The 21,502-nt window shown below is 38.1% G+C and overlaps 1 protein-coding gene across 1 annotated transcript in view; it reads left to right on the forward strand.

Moving 5' to 3' along the window:
* The first annotated feature begins 1,097 nt into the window (after positions 1-1,097).
* STXBP3 (syntaxin binding protein 3) overlaps positions 1,098-21,502 on the forward strand; it is a 60,608-nt gene continuing 40,203 nt past the window's right edge. The window contains exons 1-6 of the mRNA XM_046645556.1: positions 1,098-1,233; positions 14,273-14,322; positions 14,930-15,011; positions 16,911-16,987; positions 19,673-19,751; positions 21,104-21,204. Of these exons, the coding sequence (XP_046501512.1) occupies positions 1,185-1,233; positions 14,273-14,322; positions 14,930-15,011; positions 16,911-16,987; positions 19,673-19,751; positions 21,104-21,204 (438 nt within the window). The 5' untranslated portion in view covers positions 1,098-1,184. The remainder of the gene's footprint in view (positions 1,234-14,272; positions 14,323-14,929; positions 15,012-16,910; positions 16,988-19,672; positions 19,752-21,103; positions 21,205-21,502) is intronic.

Below are 21,502 nucleotides of genomic sequence, written 5' to 3' on the forward strand. Positions count from 1 at the left end.
AGTAACTAACCATTTCCACTTCCCTACGTGACCAACTTGAGTACAGACCATTAGTTCCTTGCAAATCTCTGTGGGAAAGTCTACTTTCTAGTGTATGTGATGGTATGTCACAGTTGGAGCCCTCAGCAACTAAACTGATTACTTTGATTTCGAGTCTCAAAAGGACCACCTCAGGAAACAGATCTCTGCCTAAACTTTCAAGTCTGAGCTCGTCACCACCATTTGTGAATCAGCTAACGATAATTCCCTTATTTTAAATCCTAAAGCAGTGATAGTCTCTCTCATACAATTTGATACGAATTTGTTTGTTAAATAACTCATCAGTTTTATTGGTTCATTTACATATATTGTCATCATTAAGGCATTCACTTCTTCAACTAACTTTTGACTACCTTCAACATGCCAGGAATTGAGCTAATTTGATTTTAAATTCTTCAGAAGTGGGTCTCTCATTTCTCTGAGTTTTCTGAAAGTTACGCACAGTTCTGTGCACACTCGAGGGTACCTCACACTTCCACACAATTATTATGTCCTTGAAAAATGAATAAAATAAACGTTTTGTTTTCCTGAGGAAGATTCGCCCCCAGCTACCATCCACTGTCAATCTTCCTCTTTTCGCATGTAAGCCACCAGAGCATGGCTGCTGACCAGCAAGTGATACAGGTCCGCGCCCCCGGCTGGCCGCAGAAGCAGAGCGCACTAAATTTAACCACTAAGCCACCAGGGCTGGCCCCAAATAAACATTTTTGGGTGTAAATTTTCCGTTTGGTAGTTGAGCTGGCTACAGACGGAAGTCTATTATGAACGCTTCGCAAAGTAAAGAATTCTTTTGTAAAGCAAAGGATCCCTTCCCTCTTGGTGCATCATAAGCGTGAACTCGAAATTGCTTAGATCGTGTCAGTGCAGAGCACGACGGCACGATTCGTAGAGCTCGCGTTGACACAGCCTCCCGCTAGGAGAAGCGAGACTGCCCAGGGAGATTCCAGCCGCAATGCGCAGCCTCCGTCCAGGGGTGGGCGGGAATCCTCGTGCAGGCGCGCGTGACGACACCGGAGGGCGCGGCCCGTGGGTGGGGCGGGGCTTTCCCCGCAACGAGGGGCGGGGCCAGCCCAAGTTCCCTTCTCACAGCTAAAAAGTAGGTTACGGGCTGGGGGCGGCGGCTGCAGCTCTGCCGCGTTGGGAAGATGGCGCCGCCGGTGACGGAACGGGGGCTGAAGAGCGTCGTGTGGCAGAGTGAGTGCGGTGGGGCAGCGGCTGAGAGAGGGGAGGCCGGGAGGCCGCGCGCCGGGCCTGGGTTTCCTGCCCAGCCCGACAGGCTCTTGGGGAGGTGCCGCGGGCACTTGTTGCTTTGGGATCCGCGCCCCTGTTAGGACTTCTCCCGCTTCCCTTCCCAGCCCTAGTCCTTGCCTGCACCTGGGAGGCGGCCTTCCTGCTCGCGTCCGGCAGCCCCTCGCCTCGCCCGGGCTCTGGCCCCGAAGCCCCGCCCTGGGCGAGCGGCCCTCCGCCCGGCTTTTCCCCCGCAGCCCCCGCGCGTCTCCTCGGCCGGGCTCCGCGAGCTGCTCGGCTCCCTCCGGGCCCACCTGTCGCTGATGTCGCTCCGCTCGAGAAGGTCTGGGCGCTGTGCTTCTCTATCCCGCCCCTCCCCGCCTCCCCACGCCCGGGTTTCCGAAGACTGCTTATTCTGCGCATTTGTGTTGGTACCAGGGAGGGTTTTATAAGCGTACTTTGCAATGTTTGTCTTTTAAAAAAACCCAGTTAAACAGATCCTTCCTCCTCTACTCCTAGAGGAGCCCACTTTCTAAAGAGTTCTCGAGAGGGGACCACTGGAGTGATGAACTGTTGGCTGTGGCGGCTCCCTGCATAGCCGGGGCCAGGCTGCGCCTTCGCTTCTCCCTTTGCACTCTCTGGGCCACTCCCTGCTGTTGGGACCGTACTGCTTATTGGTTGTTGATGTTCTGCCATTCTGCCTTATCGTCTACGACTTTAATAAAGATCGCTCCAAACCTTAGTCTGCCAGGTTAGAGAAGAAATGAACCCCCCAAACAGGAAGAACCATCATCGTTTGGCATTACTGGGTTCAAAGTAATTATAGTCTAGTAGTGGAGAGTAACGTCTAATTAGTCTTTCTGACTCCGGCTTGTTGCACTAAGAACAGAAATGACCGAGTTAAAATTCTGGGAGTTGCAGAGTTCCTTGTATAAAATAAAACGCCATATCAGTAACTGACATAGTGCTTAACGTGCCAGGTACTAAAAACAAGTGTATAAATAGAGGGGGAAAAATAACAAAGAAAGAAGTTGTGAAAAGATCTTTTTAAAAATTGTATAATTATAAGGTTGGCGTTTTGTTTTTCAAGATTTACATGGGTGATTTTTAAGATTTGGTAATATTTTTAAATCACAATGACATTTAAATACATTTATATGAAAATGGATAACAAATTGTGTTGTATAAATAATTTCCAAGGTATATATGGTCCTTAACATCAGTATTTGTCAGCAAAAAAGGTTTAATGGTAGTACTGTTAGTTTTGATAGCATGGAAACTAGGCGAGAGGGAGCTTAGAGATAAAATTTCCATGTTGTGCTGTTAACTGGAGGTGCTGTTAACTTGAGGTCGCACCAGGATATCTAGATGGAGTGTATTGTATGGTAAAGAAGACGGGAGAGGGGCTGGCCCCGTGGCCGAGTGGTTAAGTTCGCGCGCTCCGCTGCAGGCGGCCCAGTGTTTCGTTGGTTCGAACCCTGGGCGCGGACATGGCACTGCTCATCAGACCACGCTGAGGCAGCGTCCCACATGCCACAACTAGAAGAACCCACAACGAAGAATACACAACTATGTACCGGGGGGCGTTGGGGAGAAAAAGGAAAAAATAAAATCTTTAAAAAAAAAAAAAAAAGAAGACGGGAGACTGAATGGAAGGAAAGAGATATAAGGGTTGAAAAACAGTTCTTTGAATCTTTATATAGATAGAAACCTAACCAAAGAAGATGATATTCTCATTCAACATTTGAGAGCGGGAGCCTGAGTTCAGTTTGCAAAAGATGACGGAGTCTGAAAGAAATGATGAAGGAATCACCTAAGAGGTAGGAAAATCATAGATTTGACTGGGAAAAGGTTTTGCTAGGTTGAAGATAGTACAGTGAGGTGAGAGTAGAAAGCTAAATAACAACCTTCGATTTACCTGCAAAGTAGGGAAAAGGGAACTAATATTTTTTGAACATCTACTCTGTGCCAGGCACTATTCTTTACATGTATTAAAACTTCATGAGAATTATTATCTCTTATTTCACATATGTTTAAACTGGTACAGCTATTATCATAGCTGCATTATTCATAATAGACAAAAAGTCAAAACAACCCAAATGTCCTTGGACTCACGAATGGATAAATAATATGTGGTGTGGCCATACAATGGAATATTATTAGGCAATAAAAAGGAATGAAGGACTGATACATGCTACAACATTGATGAACCTTGAAAAAATTACGCCAAATGAAAGAAGCCAGTCACAAAGAGCCAAATGTTATATGACTCCGTTTATATTAAATGTCCGGAAGAGGAAAACCTACAGAGACAGAAAGTAGATTAGTGGTTGCCTACATCTGGGGGTAATGGAGAGCTTCACTTCAGGGATGATGGCTAAGGAGAATAGTTTCCTTCTGGAGTAATGAAAATATTCTAAAATTGATTATGGTGATGGATGCACGACTCTCAATATACTGAAAGCCATTTAATTGTACACAGTTCTACAATTGGGTGAATTATACTGTATGCAAATTATATTTCAGTGAAGCTATTTTTTTTGTTTTTTAGTGCGGAAGATTGTTGCTGAGCTAACATCTATGCCAACCTTCCTCTATTTTGTGTGTGAGACACCACCACAGTGTGGCTTGATGAGCAGTGTGTAGGCCCGTGCCCGGGATCTGAACCTGTGAACTCTGGGCCGCTAAAGTGGAGTGGATGAACTTAACCACTATGCCAACAGACCGGCCCCTCAATAAAGCTATTTTTTTAAAGCCCAGTACAGCTATTAAATGTAGACTTAGTATTCATGCCCCACCCTTTTTGGCTGCAGAGTTAATGTTTGACCTGTTTGCAACTTTCTATAATATTTAAACCTTAGTTCAGAGTCTTCTCTTATTCCTGGTCTGTTTCAGTAGCCTCCTAACTGAGCCTCCAAGCCCTTCATCTTCCTCTTTCCAGTCCGTCTGGCCGATTGCTGCCAGAATAATTTTCCTGTAACAGTGCTGTGCTATGATCTTGCTCATCTCCTGCTTGAAGACCTGCAGAGGGAGACCCCCAGTTGCCTAAAGATCATTTCAAACACTTAGTCTGCTTTAGAAGTTTTATAACCTGGCCCTGACCTACCACGTTATCTACTTTTTCCTTGTATCATCTTGATATTCAGTTAGTCTGTATTGTTTACTCTTCTCAAAATCTTCTACGTCTTGATGCCAATTCCTCTGGCTAGAGTTCTCCCCTCACCCCTATTCTTTTCCCTTACAAATTTAGCCAACCTTCAAGTCTTGGCTCAAATGAGGCTACTACCTCCAGATTGGCTTCTCATTTTAACTCAGCCTTTTATGTTTCTGTAGCATTTAATTTATCTTTGTTGAATGGCACTTCTCACTACTGTCTAATGTGGGTCTCCTGAGAAGCTTCTTGAAGTAGATCCAATATTGTGTCTTCTAGAGCTTTAAATTCCTAATAGGCCCTAGCAGAAGGCAATGGATAACAGTGCTTAAAAGTAAATAGTAGGGGCCGGTCCGGTGGGGCAGCTGTTCGCACGTTCGGCTTCTCAGCGGCCCGGGGTTCGCTGGTTCGGATCCCGGGTGCGGACATAGCACCACTTGGTACGCCATGCTGTGGTAGGTGTAGAAAGTAGAAAGTAGAGGAAGGTGGGCATGGATGTGAGCTCAGGGCCAGGCTTCCTCAGCAAAAAAGAGGAGGACTGGCAGTAGTTAGCTCAGGGGTAATCTTCCTCAAAAAAAAAAAAGTAAACAGGATATTAGTTTTATAATTTTCCCCCGTTTTTGGCTACCTAAAGTCCCCTATTTATTTAATAAGTATTATTGAATTCCTATGGGAATACAGCAATAGAAGGCACACAAGTTCCCTGCCTTCTCGAAGCTTGCATTCAAATGGAGAATAATAGAAAATAAATATGTAAACAAAGAATAAACATGATTAATTCAGTTTGTGATATTTATAAAGAGACTGAGAGGGGGCTACTCTAGGTAGCTGGATCCGGTAAGGTTCCTCTGAGTAGGTGACATTTGAGCTGAGACCTAAACATGAGAAGGAATCAGCCTTTAGGGACTACCTTAAAACTGCTTTTTAAGTATTTTGAGCACAAAAGACTACATTTATTTACAAAACTAATTCCCATACTTAAAATCAGTAAGTTTCTAGTGCTTGGTATTGCTCATTTGCCACTTTTTGCTAAGGGAAGTGGTAGCAAAAATATTACTGATAAAAGGTTTTAAATAAAAATTTGACGGAGTTTTTTAAAAAAATAAATACGCAAAACAACAGTAATTAAATCAAGTACAAAGCAAGTTCAAACCGCCTATGACATTTCTTTTCCTTATTCATGATATTACTCAGTACAGTCTCTCTTCTTTCTTGTCTATAAACAGTAGTCTAATGTCTGTAATTCATATCATATGTTTTAGAGGAATTGTTAGAGAAAATGAACATAGGAAAATTACAAATGCTTTTAAATAAAAGTAATCAGAATGTATTTATTTGAGCCACTTCTTTTCATATTAAATCATAAGCTCTTCCGCTTTTTCACATTTTCCTTCTAGTCCTTATATAGATCCCGATGAATTTTTTATTTGTCATTTTGTGACTTGCTTTTTTTAAACACCTAACGTTGACATAACATTTTCCATACTCCTTCATAATCTTTGTAATTAACATTTTTTTATAAAGATTGGCACCTGAGCTAACAACTGTTGCCAATCTTCTTCTGTTTTTTTTTTCTTTCTGCTTTTTCTCCCCAAATCCCCCCAGTGCATGGTTGTATATTTTAGTTGTGGGTCCTTCTGGTTGTGGGATGTGGGACACCGCCTCAGTGTGTCCTAATGAGTGGTGCCATGTCCTCACCCAGGATCCGAACTAGTGAAACCCTGGGCTGCAGTAGCGGAGCTCAAGAACTTAACTACTCCGCCACGGGGCCAGCCCCTGTAATTAACATTTTTATCATTTTTAAATACCTTGATGTGGCAAAAAATTTCAATAGCAGAAAAGATTATAAAATAAAATTAATCTTCCAACCCAGACCCCCAGCCTCCCTCTCAGAGACAACTATTCTTAGGTTTTTCATAAATTCTAAAAGTTTTCTATACAAATATAATCATGTATGAAATATGTTTTTGTTTTAATCAGTTATCTTTGCTTTATGTTATTTTTCATTCTTATCGCTTCTACTTTAAGTTTATTATGTTGAGCAAAATTTTCTTTTAATTTTTGTATATTTTCACAGTTGTGCATTCATTTAAATCAATATTTATTAGTATCTGCCCTGGGCTACACACTACCCTAGGTGCATATTCCTTGACCTCCTGGAATTCACAGATCGGTGGGAGAAGACAAGTATACAAGTACTCAGTGCCGTATTAGCAGTATGGAAAAGCTTCATGGGAGAAGAGAAGAAAAGCGAATTATGTCCTCTTTGGGATTGGATCAGGGAGACTCCAAAGAGGAGGTAACATTGAAAGGTAGTAGGGTTTTGCCAGACAGGGAAATCTGAGCCAAGGCCTAAGGGTGACTACGTACATGACTGTTGGTGGAAAAGGGAACACTTCCTTTTGAGTACAGAGCATTTGTTGCAAGGAATAAGAGCACAAAGAATAAAAGCTAGGTTGGAGCTAAATGGTGTAGACATTCTCTAGGCAGTGGGGAGCCATTAAAGATGGAAGATTTTTTCCCCCTCCTTCTCAAATAGCAGTCACTAGTGCTTTGGGGATGCGATTAAAACAATGCGGAAAGGAAGTCATTTTCTTGTTCCTAGTTTGAAGGAAATGACTCTTAAGATTTCATTAAGTATAATGGTAAAGTAAGCAGCTAAGTGTACGGCTGGGTGAATTTTTATCCATGTAACTGCCTCTTAGATCAAGAGAGAGAACGTTTCCGGGTACCCCATAACCCCTCCCGGTCCAAAGGCCACCCTCTCCCCCAGAGCAACTACTGTTATGACTTATATTGTCATCAAGTAATTTTATAAAGGTTGGCTTTTTGCCTTTATACCTTTATGTTTAAGAGACAAATCCTCCAGATCCTTTATTGTTAACTATTTTCTTTAAGAAATAGATACAGAATTTACTAATGTCTACCTAGAAATGATTACTTTACTGTTTGCCTTTGTATATATTTAGTTGGGTTTATAGCAGTCCTCAGTTTTCCGGTGTTCTACTTTCATACAGCTTTTAAACAGTGTACCTTGAAAGTTCTAGTGGTCTTTCCCATGCACAGTTCAGTCTGTTTTTATTTAACTGACCCATAATGAGTATTGCCTTTGCCTCTGCCCGAGGCCCCAGGGATTACCTTTATAAAGATTCCTTTTTTTTTTTTTTTAAGATTTTATTTTTTCCTTTTTCTCCCAAAGCCCCCTGATACATAGTTGTGTATTTTTATTTATTTTTATTTTTATTTTTTTGAGGAAGATTAGTCCTGAGCTGACATCTGCTGCCAATCCTCCTCTTTTTGCTGAGGAGGATTGGCCCTGAGCTAACATCCGTGCCCATCTTCCTCCACTTTGTATGTGGGATGCCTGCCACAGCATGGCTTGCCAAGTGGTACCATGTCCGCACCCGGGATCCGAACCAACAAACCCTGGGCCACCGAAGTAGAACGTGCGCACTTAACTGCTGCGCCACCAGGCTGGGCCCAGTTCTTTGCTCTTTTATTTACTTAGCCATGATCTTAGTCCAACTTTAGCAAATTAAAAATAAATTTTGGGGCCGGCCCTGTGGTGGATTGGTTAAGTTTGCACGCTCCGTTTCAGGGGCCCAGGGTTTCACCAGTTCGGATCCTGGGGTTGGACACGACACCCACTCCTCACCAGGCCACGTTGAGGCAGTGTCCCACATGCCACAACTAGAAGGACCCACAACTAAAATATACAACTATGTACTGGGAGGATTTGGGGAGAAAAAGCAAAACAAAAAAAACAATAGTTGTTAGCTCAGGGACCAATCTTTAAAAAATAAAAAAAAATAAATAAATTTTATATATATTAAATATCAAAAATGTAAAAAGTAAAACAATAAAACGTGGAGAAAATATAGGATAATGTGGGTTAGACTTTTTAAAAAATTAACTGGTAACCCAGATCCCATAACAGAAAAGATTTTATTAAATAAAATTTGTAAATTTCTGTGTGGTGGAAGATACCATGAATAAAATCAAGAGGTAAACTATAGACTTGAAGAAAATATTGACCACACGTAGGAGAGAAAGGCTTTATATAGCGAGAGTGCCTACAAATTGATAAGGAAAAGATAATCACTCAATAGAAAAATGAGGAAAGGATGTAAACAGGCAATTCGCAGATGAGGACATTTGGTTGATTGTTTTTGACTGGCTAGTAGTAATCTGGGAAGTGCAAATCAAGATCAGCTACTCTTTTTAACCCATCAGATTGATAAAATTAGGGTGATTGATATCATGCAGTGGTTGGGAAGCTTGGTGGTGGAATGTGAATTGTTATAACATTTTAGAAAAAGCATTTGGCAAAATGTGGTAAAATAAGGGACATACATCTTTTTTGTTGTTGTTTTTTTTTTGAGGAAGATCAGCCCTGAGCTAACATCTACTGCCAATCCTCCTCTTTTTGCTGAGGAAGACTGGCCCTGAGCTAACATCCATGCCCATCTTCCTCTACTTTATACGTGGGACGCCCGCCACAGCATGGTGTGCCGAGGGGTGCCATGTCCACACCCAGGATCTGAACCGGTGACCCCGGGCTGCCAAAGCAGAACGTGCGCACCCAATTGCTTCACCACCGGGCCAGCCCCGAAACACATATCTTTTGATGCCAGCAATCTCATGGGAACCTCTGCTTCAGAAATAAAAGTAATGGTAAAGAAAGATATATGTATAAAGATCTTCATTGCAGCGTTATACTGGCAAAGGTGGAAACAGGACGACTGCCTGTCATAGAATAGTTAAGTAAATTATGGTGTGCCTGCACTAAGGAATATTATGTGGTTATTAAAAAGAATGATTTATATTTATATGTTTATATTCTATATGGAGGATATCTATGATGCCTGTTGAGTTAAAAAGCAAATGACATAGTGATATGTATATGCTGATTCCATTTTTGTAATAATTTGATTATTAGAAAAAAAACTCTTAGAGATTAGAAGAGAGTGTGCACTTAGCGGATAACTGGAGTGAGGGGCAAAGAGACTTGGTTACTGTGTTGGTCCGAGAGGGAAGGCTGAACTCTGGCACAGGAGATAGAGAGGAAAAGATGAGTGAGAATATGAGAGAGATTTAGGAGGTAGGATCAATAGGATTTAAGCTGGGGGAGAGTCATCCTAGACTAGGATTCAGATCTAGGAGGCTAGATAGTGGGTGATGCTGTTTATTGATAAAGGGAAAGAGAAGGAACAATTTTGGAGGGAAAAAATAGTTTAGGTTTAGAACACAGTTTTAAGGGCAAGTTGAGGTATCCAGTAAGCATTTGAAGATAGATACATCTAAATCTCAGAAAAGGGAGCTGAATTAGAGATCCAGATTTAGGGCACAGCGTGTAGGTGGTCATGGAAGCCATGGATGTAGATAAGAAGAGCAGATGGAGAAAAAAGAAGAGGCTGCCTTTTCCAGGTCCATATTGAGATTATCTTTTAGTACTGGCTTTTTACCCCCTTATTTCCTTAACTATGGCTTACACACTGCTAGGCTTTTTGTTTGTTTCCTTAAAAACTCTGTTATTCATAGATTATTTCCTATTTTCCAGACAAATCAGTTTCTCTTGCATTGTTATTATCAGGTTTATTAATAGTTTCTCTGTGATTAAGATAGTTGTGCAGGGCTGGCCCGGTGGCGCCTTAGTTAAGTGCACACATTCTGCTTCGGCGGCCCGGGGTTTGCCAGTTCGGATCCTGGGTGCGGACATGGCACCGCTTGGCAAGCCATTGCTGTGGTAGGCATCCCATATAGAAAGCAGAGGAAGATGGGCACGAATGTGAGCTCAGGGCCAGTCTTCCTCAGCGAAAAGAGAAGGATTGGCGGCAGATGTTAGCTCCGGGCTAATCTTCCCCAAAAAAATAGTTGTGCAAGTATGCCATCAGCATTGCTGATGCTGCACACTAACTACTTTGTTAGTTCCACTCTTGTATTTCCTTCAATGTTTTCCCTTCCTCTTTGGCATTACAGTTTTAAAAGCATTTATTTTTGCGTTTAGGAGAAACAGAATGAGCAAAGATAGGGTTGTTGGTATCAATAGATCATTATTTGGGTAGCATTTGAATCAACTTAGAGATTAGATAGAGGCCAGTTGGTGGAGGATGTGGAATAGTAGAGTGTAGATTTTATTCTGTAGGCAAGAGTGCGCATTTGAGGAAATTTTGAGGTAGGTGTTGATATAAACGAAGGGTTGTGCTTGTGGAAGATCACTTTGACAGCAGTGTGAAAAACAGATTGAAAAGGCAGAGATTGGAGGTGGAAAGCAGGAAATCCAGATAGGAGACTGTTGCAGTAGTTCCATGAGAGATGTTGGGAATCAAGGCAATGCTGGTGACGATGGCAGTCACCAGAAAGAAAAATCAGTACTGCCTAATGATTGGATATGGGTGAAGGAGGAAATAGCCAGACCATGAGTAAGAAAATGACAGTAAAACTCATAGATTAGGGAACTATAATCTCAATTTGAGGCATGTTGGTGCTTAAACCTTATTATGTAGTTGAAAGAAGTCCAGGGAGAGATGGGCTGTAGGATTTGTGGAAAATTGAAGAACTGCTGGGGTTTAGGGGAAATGGGAAAAAGTTGATCAAAGAGAACAAACTTCTAATTAGAAGATGAATAAGTTTTGGGAATCTAATGCACAGCATCGTGATTATAGATAACAATATTGTACTATAGTTGTTAGAGTACAACAATATATAGTTGTACTATAATATATGTAATTATAGATAGTATATGTGCGTACTCGAAAGTTGCTAAAAGAGATCTTAAATGTTCTCACCCCAAAAAAGAAATGGTAATTATGTGAGGTAATAGAGGCGTTAACTGACGCTACAGTGGTAATTATATTGTGATACATTTGTATCAAATCAACATATTATTTACCTTTAAGTTACACAATGTTATATGTCAGTTATATCTGAATAAAGTTGGGGGAAATATTGAAGGACTGATCTGATAGATGAAACTTTGATGACGAGTATGATCTCTGAGGAAGAGCGTACTGCAAGCAGAGCAAAAGTAAGAGAACTGAGTCTTGAGATACATCCATATTTAGGGTGCTAGAGAAATGGATAGAAGGTCAAATAATCTTCATTAGTATTTAGAGGAAGAACCTTTTTTTAGTTCTGAATATTAGTTGGTGTATTTCCTTTGACTCCTCTCCAAACATACCTTACCTGTGACCATATCACTTGTTCTGAATGCTCCTAATCTTTGTCCAAAGAACTAGTTATTTCTTTATTTATTTTTAAGATGCTAACACTGTCTAGATATCCTCAGATTTTAAGGTAACGCTATCCAGTAGAAATATAACGCAAGCCACATATGTAATTTAAAGTTTTCTAGTAGCCACATTAAAAAACAGTAAAAAGAAACAGGTAAAATTTATTTTAAGAATATATTTTTGGGGCCAGCCTGGTGGCACAGCAGTTAAGGTCGCACGTTCTACTTAGGTGGCCTGGGGTTTGCCGGTTCAGGTCCCGGCTGCAGACATGGCACTGCTTGGCAAGCCATGCTGTGGTAGGCATCCCACATATAAAGTGGAGGAAGATGGGCATGGATGTTAGCTCAGGGCCGGTTTTCCTCAGCAAAAAGAGGAGAATTGGCAGTGGATATTAGCTCAGGGCTAATCTTCCTCCAAAAAAAAAAAAGAATACCTTTAGAAAAAAAGACTATATTTTGGTTAACCTGATATATCCAAAATATTATCATTTAAGCAGGTAATCAATATAAAAAGTTAATGATATTTTACATTCCTTTTTTCTAAATCTTCGAAATCTGGTGTGTATTTTATACTTGCAGGACACCCCAGTTCAGGCTAGGCACATTTCAAGGGCTACTGGCCACATGTGATTAGTTTCTACCATATAGGACAGTGTAATTTCTAAGGTTTTAAAGACTTATGAGATGACTTCTGCCTAGGGAGCTCTTCAGTCTGCTCCATAAATTCCGTGAGCATTCATTTCTTTTTTTTTGTTTTTTTTTTTAAGATTTTATTTTTTCCTGTTTCTCCCCAAAGCCCCCTGGTACATGGTTGTATATTCTTCGTTGTGGATCCTTCTAGTTGTGCTATTTGGGACGCTGCCTCAGCATGGTTTGATGAGCAGTGCCATGTCCGCGCCCAGGATTCGAACCAACGAAACACTGGGCCGCCGGCAGTGGAGCGCGAGAACTTAACCACTTGGCCACGGGGCCGGCCCCAAGCATTCATTTCTTAAGAGAAAGACACAAATCCTATAAAAACAAGCAAACTGTCTTTGATTTTCAGCTTGTTTGAGGTATACAAGAATAAAGCAAGCTTAGAAAGGGAAGTAGCATGATGTTTCAGTGTCAGGGCTCTGCTTGAGAAAATCCTGCATCTTTGCCTGTGAAGTACCAGAAACCAGTGCTTTAGGGTCATGTTATGGTTAAATAATTCAAGCTTTTGCCATAATTCTCAGATAACATTATAATCTTCCTGGCAAGTATATAAGCACCTTAACTAATATTTCTAAACACTTTCAAATCTTCCCAATCAGACTAAAACCTTCCAGATCACAATTCTTATGATGAGTATTAGTAACCTGTATTAAAATGTACTCTCTACTCTAACATGTCATTTTTTAACATGATGCCAAAAACTTCATGGTAAATTTCCAAAAGGCTTAACTTAAATATAAATCAAGAGATAGAAAGGTTTAAATGAATTATGTGAACATCTCACTACCAAAAATCAGTGAAAGACAGAAGAGTTACTATTATTTATTTTTTAACTACATTTTACATACTATGTATTACTGCAGTTTTCAAAATTAATTGAAAATTAATAAAACATTAAATATGGGAAATTGTCTCATAAAGTAGGAGAACAGATATTTGTGTGAATTGCCTATGTGTATTCTTTTAACACATAAATAATACATAAGAAAAATACATAATTATTTATGTACTTTTAATTATTAATTTAATTATTTTATTTAATACATAAAAAATTTTTGTAAATCAGTGAGCTAATTTAAAAAATATATTTAGATTAATTTTGAAAATCATTGCAAGGAACATACTAATATTTATTGGTTATAAATCAAGACTGCATATGTGTATCCCAATGCTGTGCTATATATTGTTGAAAATTGTAGTAAGTCAGGAAGAAAAGTGCTTATCCAGTTTTGATTGTCAGATGTAATTTAGCAATGATCTAGTTAGGGATTTTGCTATGGGTTTTGTTCTCATCTTGTTTACTTGGGATTTAAGTAGAATAGGAAAAACCAAATCAGATAATACTTCTAAAAAATATTTTCCTGATATGTTTGTATACTTCAATATATTAGCCTTTTTTATAATACTCTTATTCTCAAAAGTTTAAAAATATATTACAGTTTAAATGTACCATATAGGTTAGGTATTAAAGAGAACTGGATTTTCACTTAGAATTTAACAAGTACATGTGTATGCTTTTTATGTGGCTTAGCAGTTTTTCTCTCTTTTTTTTGTGAAGATTGGCACCTAACAACTGTTGCCAATCATTTTTTTTTTTTTTTTTTTTTCAGCTTTATCTCCCCAAACCCCCTGGTACATAGTTGCATATCTTAGTTGCAGGTCCTTCTAGCTGTGGCATGTGGAACGCCACCTCAACGTGGCCTGACAAGCAGTGCCATGTCCACGCCCAGGATCCGAACCGGCGAAACCCTGGGCCGCTGCAGTGGAGCACGTGAACTTAACCACTCTGCCACGGGGCCGGCCTCTTAACAGTTTTTCAAATTGGTTATTTCCCCTGCCATCTTGGACCTTTTGTGTATTCTGTTGTTTGAGTATCGTATTATTCTATTTCTGTTGATTAAGATGCCTAAATAATTTTTCTTTTGCAGAGATAAAAGCAGCAGTATTTGATGACTGCAAGAAAGAAGACGAATGGAAGGTAGAATTTACGTGCCTTGCCCTTTATGTGAAGGACTTCAATATAATTTTGTCCTTGTTTACTTCTGTAAGAGTGTATAGTCTGGAACCACACTGCTTACATTCAAATCCTAGCTTCGCCACTTAATAGCTATGGCTTCTGAGCCATATTACTTGACCTCTCTGTGCCTCTGTTTCCTTGTCTATAAAACGGGGATGGTAGAACCTTGTAGGGTAGTTGTAAATAGTAAATGAATTAATCCATGTAAAATGCTTACAACAGTGCCTGGAACAATTATGTTATTCCACAAGTGGCATTTATAATTTTAAGAAAATTTGATGTTAAACATCAGATACATTTAAAATGAACGAGTTCTCTGCTTCAAAATGGAAATATTTCTATTTGTTTACTTATGTAAAATACTATAGATACATACGTTGAGAAAATCAATCTCTAGCTCATGCAGGTTAAAAGATGAGTTGAGATAATTTTGCCTACTGTCCTGATATTTTAATTTTATGTTACAAAAAGTTCATGTTTGAATAGGTGTAACAGATGAAATTCTGTCTTTAGTGAATTCTTGGCAATCAAATGCTTATAGTTTCTTAATTTATGTTCTCACTTTAAGATAATGCTTTTAGATGAATTTACCACTAAGCTTTTGGCATCGTGTTGCAAAATGACAGATCTTCTAGCAGAGGGTATAACTGGTAAGTATTACCAATACTCCTCATGAAATTTTTTTAATGTGGTTGGGAAAGTTTGAAATATTAGTAAATTTTAATTAGTAATTGTGTTTCTGAGGAGGTTATGTTTTCTTTTGTAAATAACTCTAGCCATAATAATTACACTGGATAGTATTCTTTTTTCTGTGAATCTTCAGAATAGCTTCTGTAAGTCAAGTTTTTTCTCAACAGAGACATATAATTAAATGCCCTTAACCAAGACTGTCAGTTGCCTTGTTGAGTTTGTTCTCTAAACTTTTTACTCTTACATATTTATTATAGTTTTGTATGTTTCTGCACTGGGTTTATCAGTGTTTTGATGAATGTTTGTGGTTTGAGACTCAAAGTCAAATATAATTCTTTTATATTTTGGATCCTAATGTAGTATATGTACCCTCTCTCACTCCTAACTTGTGAAGTTCGACAGTACATCCACTATTTTCAACAAAGCCTGAACAGTGTGTGCAATGGGAGAATTATCTAAAAATTTTTGTAATATTTACTTTTTTATATTTTATATAATCTTTTATTGTGGATTACATTTTCAGTTTGTAGTCTTTATGACCTTCAGTAGAAAAAGCTCTAAACCAGAAATTAGAAGACTAAAGCCTTGATTTTTTTCTGCTACTGTACAAGTATAATACTGATTAAACCACTTAAGTTTTTAAGTTTCCAGAGGTCATTCTGGTGTGCAGCTAGAGTGAGAACCATTTGATAATATGTGTGAAAGCAGTAAGAAAGTACAGAACCATTTTGCACTGTAAGGAAGGTTGACTGAATTTTTGTAGACCATCGTTTCTTACTGTGTATTCAGTGTTGATGGATATTCTTCAAGGAAAGGATTCTGTGGCCAAGTAAGTTTGGGAAACAGCATTAAACAAAGCTAAACAGGTTTCTTTAGGACTTTTCAGAGTTTTTTATATGCCAGTGTGTATGTGGGTCCCCTGGGTACAGGTATAGTATTCAGTTTTCTAAACTTATTTGACCACAGAAAGCTTTTTTTGAGAAGCATTTCATAGGACTGTGTGTCATAGAGCACGTTGCTGCGGACTGTTCTCGGTGTGCTCCAGAGTCACCCAGGTCTGCTCTGGTTTAATCGTGATCATGTCTGCTCACTTGAACTGGTCATGGTCCTTTTGATTTCCACATGAGCTCTCCTGAGAACCCCTCTGTTAGACTTGGTATTGACAGTTTCGGTGATCAGACTTGCTGTCATCATTCAGGTCATTTGTGAAAATATTCAGTAGTGTCTTAGAAGTCTTAAAACTTAGATGAAAAAACGTGCATATGATGCTACTTCAGTGGAGAATAAAATAAAAGAAAAACGTTAAAAAAATAGACTGGGAATTAGATTATTCCTTTGTCACTATTCTAGGAGTACTTATAAAAACCTTTCTTTTTTTAAATAATTTAATAGATATCCACTTTTCAGTGAATTGGAGAAGTGGAACTTTCCGCTATTGATAACCAGACATTTCAGAATATTCTCAAAGTCTCTGTTCTAAGTCATATCACAGTATTTTCACATGTATATTATTCACCGAATGTAATAGTATATATAGCGTAAGATGACTGTAAGACACTTCATTTCGAGTATTAAGCAATAAAAGTAAGTTAACACAGATTTAACCTTGATCTTTTAAAGGTAAAATTACAATTGTCGGGAATGGAGATAAAAATAAAATTAAATATTTCCTTGGAAATCTTCCTTGATACCTTATCTAATAGAAGCTATGATAAACCTATACTTTACTAGTAGAAATTTAGGAATGAGAAAATGAATAGGAATGAATTATTATAAATAACAAGTACAGTAAAGTTTATTTAAAAATTGTTTCAAGTGTATAAATATTTGGTTATATAAAACGACTTTTTTTCTGTTAGTTGTGGAGAATATTTATAAGAATCGAGAACCTGTCAGACAAATGAAAGCTCTTTATTTTATCTCTCCAACATCAAAGGTGAGTACTTTGAATCTTTTAAAAAGTATATTCTTCAATATTCTCACCATTCACATGATTTTCTCATAGAAAATTCAAAGTAATAAAATACCATTTATTAGAAAAATAGTGCCATTAACGAGTTTGCTTAGGAAAGTTTTTCTTTGTTAGAAGATTGTTTCATTTGTGTTCTTCTCATTGAGAATATATAAGTGACAGAATTCCTTTCTCCCTCCTATATTAAAGCTAAATTTAACTGTATAAAATAATAGAATTTCTTTGAATAATTTGTTACTTATGCAGTTACTATTCAATCATAATTTTGGGGAGGATGGAAATGTACATAAAAGAAATAGTCTTGGATTAATTCTTTATCTTATGACTTCCCTATAGCACACATATATGTATGTGTATACACACGTGTGTACATATGCATATGTTTATACTTAGTTTTTATGTCAAAGAAATTTCTTTAGTTTATAATCCAACTGTGAGTTAACTCATACTTAAAGCCAGACTTTTCGAGCTTGGTGAAGTGTCATATTTCTTTGTTCTGTACAGTGTCTGAGAATACAGTTTCCAACACATCCTATGGCTTTTTCTCGCCTAGAATGTTAATTTGGCACTTCCAGTTTCATTTCTTCTAGCTCTAGCAGGCAGTAGGAATAAACCTAGCTATTCACTATTTAGTTTCTAGTATTGGCTGCTGGTGGGTTTTAATGACATTTTATATCTTATCTGTGGTGTAATTCCATAAGATAAAATTCATGATTGGAAAAAATGCAAGTTAAAAGCACCATTTTTCACCTAGTAAATTGGCAGAGGGATTAAAAAAAAAAGTATGTGTGTATTTTTATATATAAATGGACAGATACTTATTTGACAGATAGATGTAGCCGTCTGTATATAAATCTCATATTCTAGCTGTCAGTGGGTAATGGAGCAGAAACGTCTTTATACTGCCAGTGGGAGTATAGATTGATAGAGCCTTTTGGAAAATAATTTGCCATTCTTTATCAAGAACCTTAAAAGTTTTACATCTTTGAGTTTATTGTAAAGAAATAATGCAGTAAATGGTCAAATTAAATTCCTGGTAATAAATAAACCTAATTAAATTCTTAGCATTAACAGATAATGGTATGAAAGACCATATGGCCATTGAAAACGATGCTTCCAGGAAATTTTAATGATGTAGCTAAATGTTCATTTTTAATGTTAAGTGACAAAAGCAGGATATAAAATCGTTTATTTAATAAAGGAGTGCAGGATTCAGAGAAAATGGTACCTGAATGTGGGACTCCTTTTTCTACTACAGCCAACTGCAGTTTCTCTTCTTGTCCTGAATCAATTACCTGTTGGTCCTGTAGGCCTCTGAGTGCAAGTCCTCTTGGGTCCTTAGGTGTCTGGGTGCAAGTAAGGCCTTGGGCTCCTTGGGCACTAATGGAGAAACCTGGTGCGAGACTTCCTTCCTCAGGCTGGGTGCGCACCTGGAGACTAAAGATTTCCCAGGCAAGGATCATAAAATGACAGATTTCAGGAAGACATTGACTGTAAGAGATCTGTGAACCCCAGGAGAAAGGTCACTTGGGTATCTCAGGAAATCCCTGGTGGTTTTACGCACACACTGCAGCCCTTGGGAGGAGAAACCTCTTTGCCTTCCTCCTCTTTTGGAACTGCCTCTATTTAGGATACTCCAGCAACTAAATCTAAGCCTGAAGTGAGTTGATGAAGGAAAGTAACCACACATCTAAGTGGGTCAAGCTGCCAGAGAGAGGAAGTTCTGTAAGAATGAAGAAAACATACATCTGGCAAAATATAGCTGCTTGGAGAGAAGGATGACAACCTGAAGAAAAATAATGCACATAAGGAGAGTCTGGTGTAGCACATGAGAAACTTTCTGAAGCTCAAAAGTATGCCTTCTGAATTAAACAGTTAATTGAAGAAGAGGATAATTGCTATTGAAATGTTAATTAATAGGCTAGAAGATCAAAATGGACTATCTCAAAGCAAAAAAGCGCATGGAAATAATGGACAAGAAAGATAAGAGATGCAGGGTAGATCCGTGAGATCTGACAGAAGTACAGGTCTAGGAGTTCCGGAAGGGGAAAAAGGAGCAGATGGAGGAGAGAGAATTAAATTCTTTGTTCTTCGTTGTTGCTCCCAGACCGCTGTATCTTTGCTACCACCAGCGTTGAGGCGTGTGCTACCAGGCTGCATCACCGCTGTTCCTCTTCCTTGCAGTCGACTGCCAGCCTGTGGGTCTTTCATTCTAATCCCTTGACAATTTTAGCTCCTCGCTGGCTGTCACTTTCTTAAACGCTTCGCCACTCACACTCATAGTCTTGGTGGTTTCGTTATCCATGTAGATAGTACTTCCACATTCCTTGACTTCTCGGTTCCTTGAGCTCTTCTCTGCCGGTGGTTTGGTCTTCTGTGTTGTTTCAGCTTCCCAGTCACTTGATCGTTCCTAGATCTCTTCATCGCCAAAACACGACTCTCTTCATACACATGATACTTTACTGCTTGTGTTTCTAGCAATCACTTGCTAGACAACATAGCATCTTAAAAATCACTTTACAAATTAAACGTTTAGACAATTAAGGTTTTATTTTATCATTGAAATAAAATAATCTTAGTTATTTCTGAAGCTAGCATGTGTAAGTTAGTATTTGATGAAATGTATATTAACATCTAACCTCTTTTAAGTCTGTAGACTGTTTTTTACGTGATTTTGCAAGTAAATCGGAGAACAAATATAAAGCAGCATATTTGTACTTCACTGACTGTAAGTAGCTTTGTAAAAGTTATTGCTTCATTGTTTAAAATCCTATAAATTATAAAATATTTCTTATACTATTCCAATGCTGGTGACTTTCTATTTATTTGTTCTAATTAGGTTAAAAAGAATTAAAAAATACAAGGATGTAGCTATCCTAATTCTAGTTAAGGTGATAGAAAATTAAAAGAAATCTTTCCAAACTAGTTTCAAAAGACAGTCATTTTCACTGGTATACAGGGGTGGCGGGTTGGTGGAGAGGGCTCTCTCAGGTTCTGTGCTGATAACAGAAGAATCCTTTTTTAAGTCAGAGTTTCAATTGGGGATTTGACTATATAATAAAAAATAAGACCCTTTGGGAGGGCACTGAAGAAACTGCCATCTGTTTGGCAAATATTAAGGGAGAAAAATCTATCGTATTTCTCTTGTTATGCCATATGTTCAAATAGAAAGCAGCCAAATTAATCACGGAGAAGTCCAGAGACACATATAATTCTGTTTTGTGTTGTACCTTATATAATTATATTGCAAAATAAAAATGCCATTTATCTAAGTTAAATCTTGGTCTCTGCTCTTAGAGATTCATTATTTTAAGTAGTATATTACTTTTCCTGTAAATTATTATCTCATGCCTAGTAGTAGTATGCAGTTTTTAAAATGTCATAAGTATTTTCCATTTAAATAATACTATTACAGCAATTCATGTTTATGGATGATAAAATTTAATGAATGTGAAGCTTCTTTTAACTTAAGGAATCTTGAAGCTAAAGAACATCATGTTAAAAGACACTAGGAGCCAGTGGTTGATATTCCAACCTAGATTTAATGGAACTGTAAACATTTAGGTAAAAGGGAGAAAAAAGTGCTTTCAGGTCCAGAATGGACTAGTTTAGAGTCTTAGAATTTACTTATATTAGAGAAATTCCTGTAATTCAAGGAAACATTAATTTATGTGGTACAGTTGCACTTCATAGCAGATTTATAAAAGCGGTGTAAGTTCCTGAGAAGTTCTGAAAGTCCACCAAAAGTTTATTAAGTCATGCATTTGGACCTGATTTTCCTTCCTAGCAATGTTAGTTTGCTGTGTTAGTAGCTCTCTAAGGAAATATACCTTAGGTTATTTAAGGTGGATATGAATGGTGAAATGGAATTTCTGTTACACACCTCTTAATTAGAATACATCTGCTCTATAAAGTGAAGAATAGTATTTGCATATTATCTCTGTCCTCATAGCAAATTACTTTGTGAAAGTCGGTAATTATATATAAAAAATAAATATTCTTGGATGTTGGAATGATTTGTTCAAAAGAATAAAAATTTAGGTGGAGTTATATACTTTGATTTTTTTCCCCTCCTCTCAGTTTGCCCTGATAGTCTCTTTAACAAAATTAAGACTTCTTGCTCCAAGTCAATAAGAAGATGTAAAGAAATAAATATTTCCTTCATTCCACTTGAATCTCAGGTACTTTCTATTTTTATTTTTATTTAGTTTATAATGGATTTTAAGATTTGGTTTTGTGAGCTTTTTTGTTAATAAGGTATGTCCTAAAGATATTTTATATTATGTGTTTGGTGAATTTTTTAAAAATTTTATTGAGTTCATCATAGTTTATAACATTGTGACATTTCAGTCGTGCATTGTTAGTTGTCAGTCACCATAAAAATGTGCCCCTTTACTCCTTATACCCACCCCCAAGCCCTCTTGCCCTCCAGTAACCACTAAACTGTTCCCTTTGTCCATGTGTTAGTTTATCTTCCAC

The sequence above is a fragment of the Equus quagga genome, chromosome 18, assembly GCF_021613505.1.
Source record: "Equus quagga isolate Etosha38 chromosome 18, UCLA_HA_Equagga_1.0, whole genome shotgun sequence".
Classification (NCBI taxonomy): Eukaryota; Metazoa; Chordata; class Mammalia; order Perissodactyla; family Equidae; genus Equus; species Equus quagga.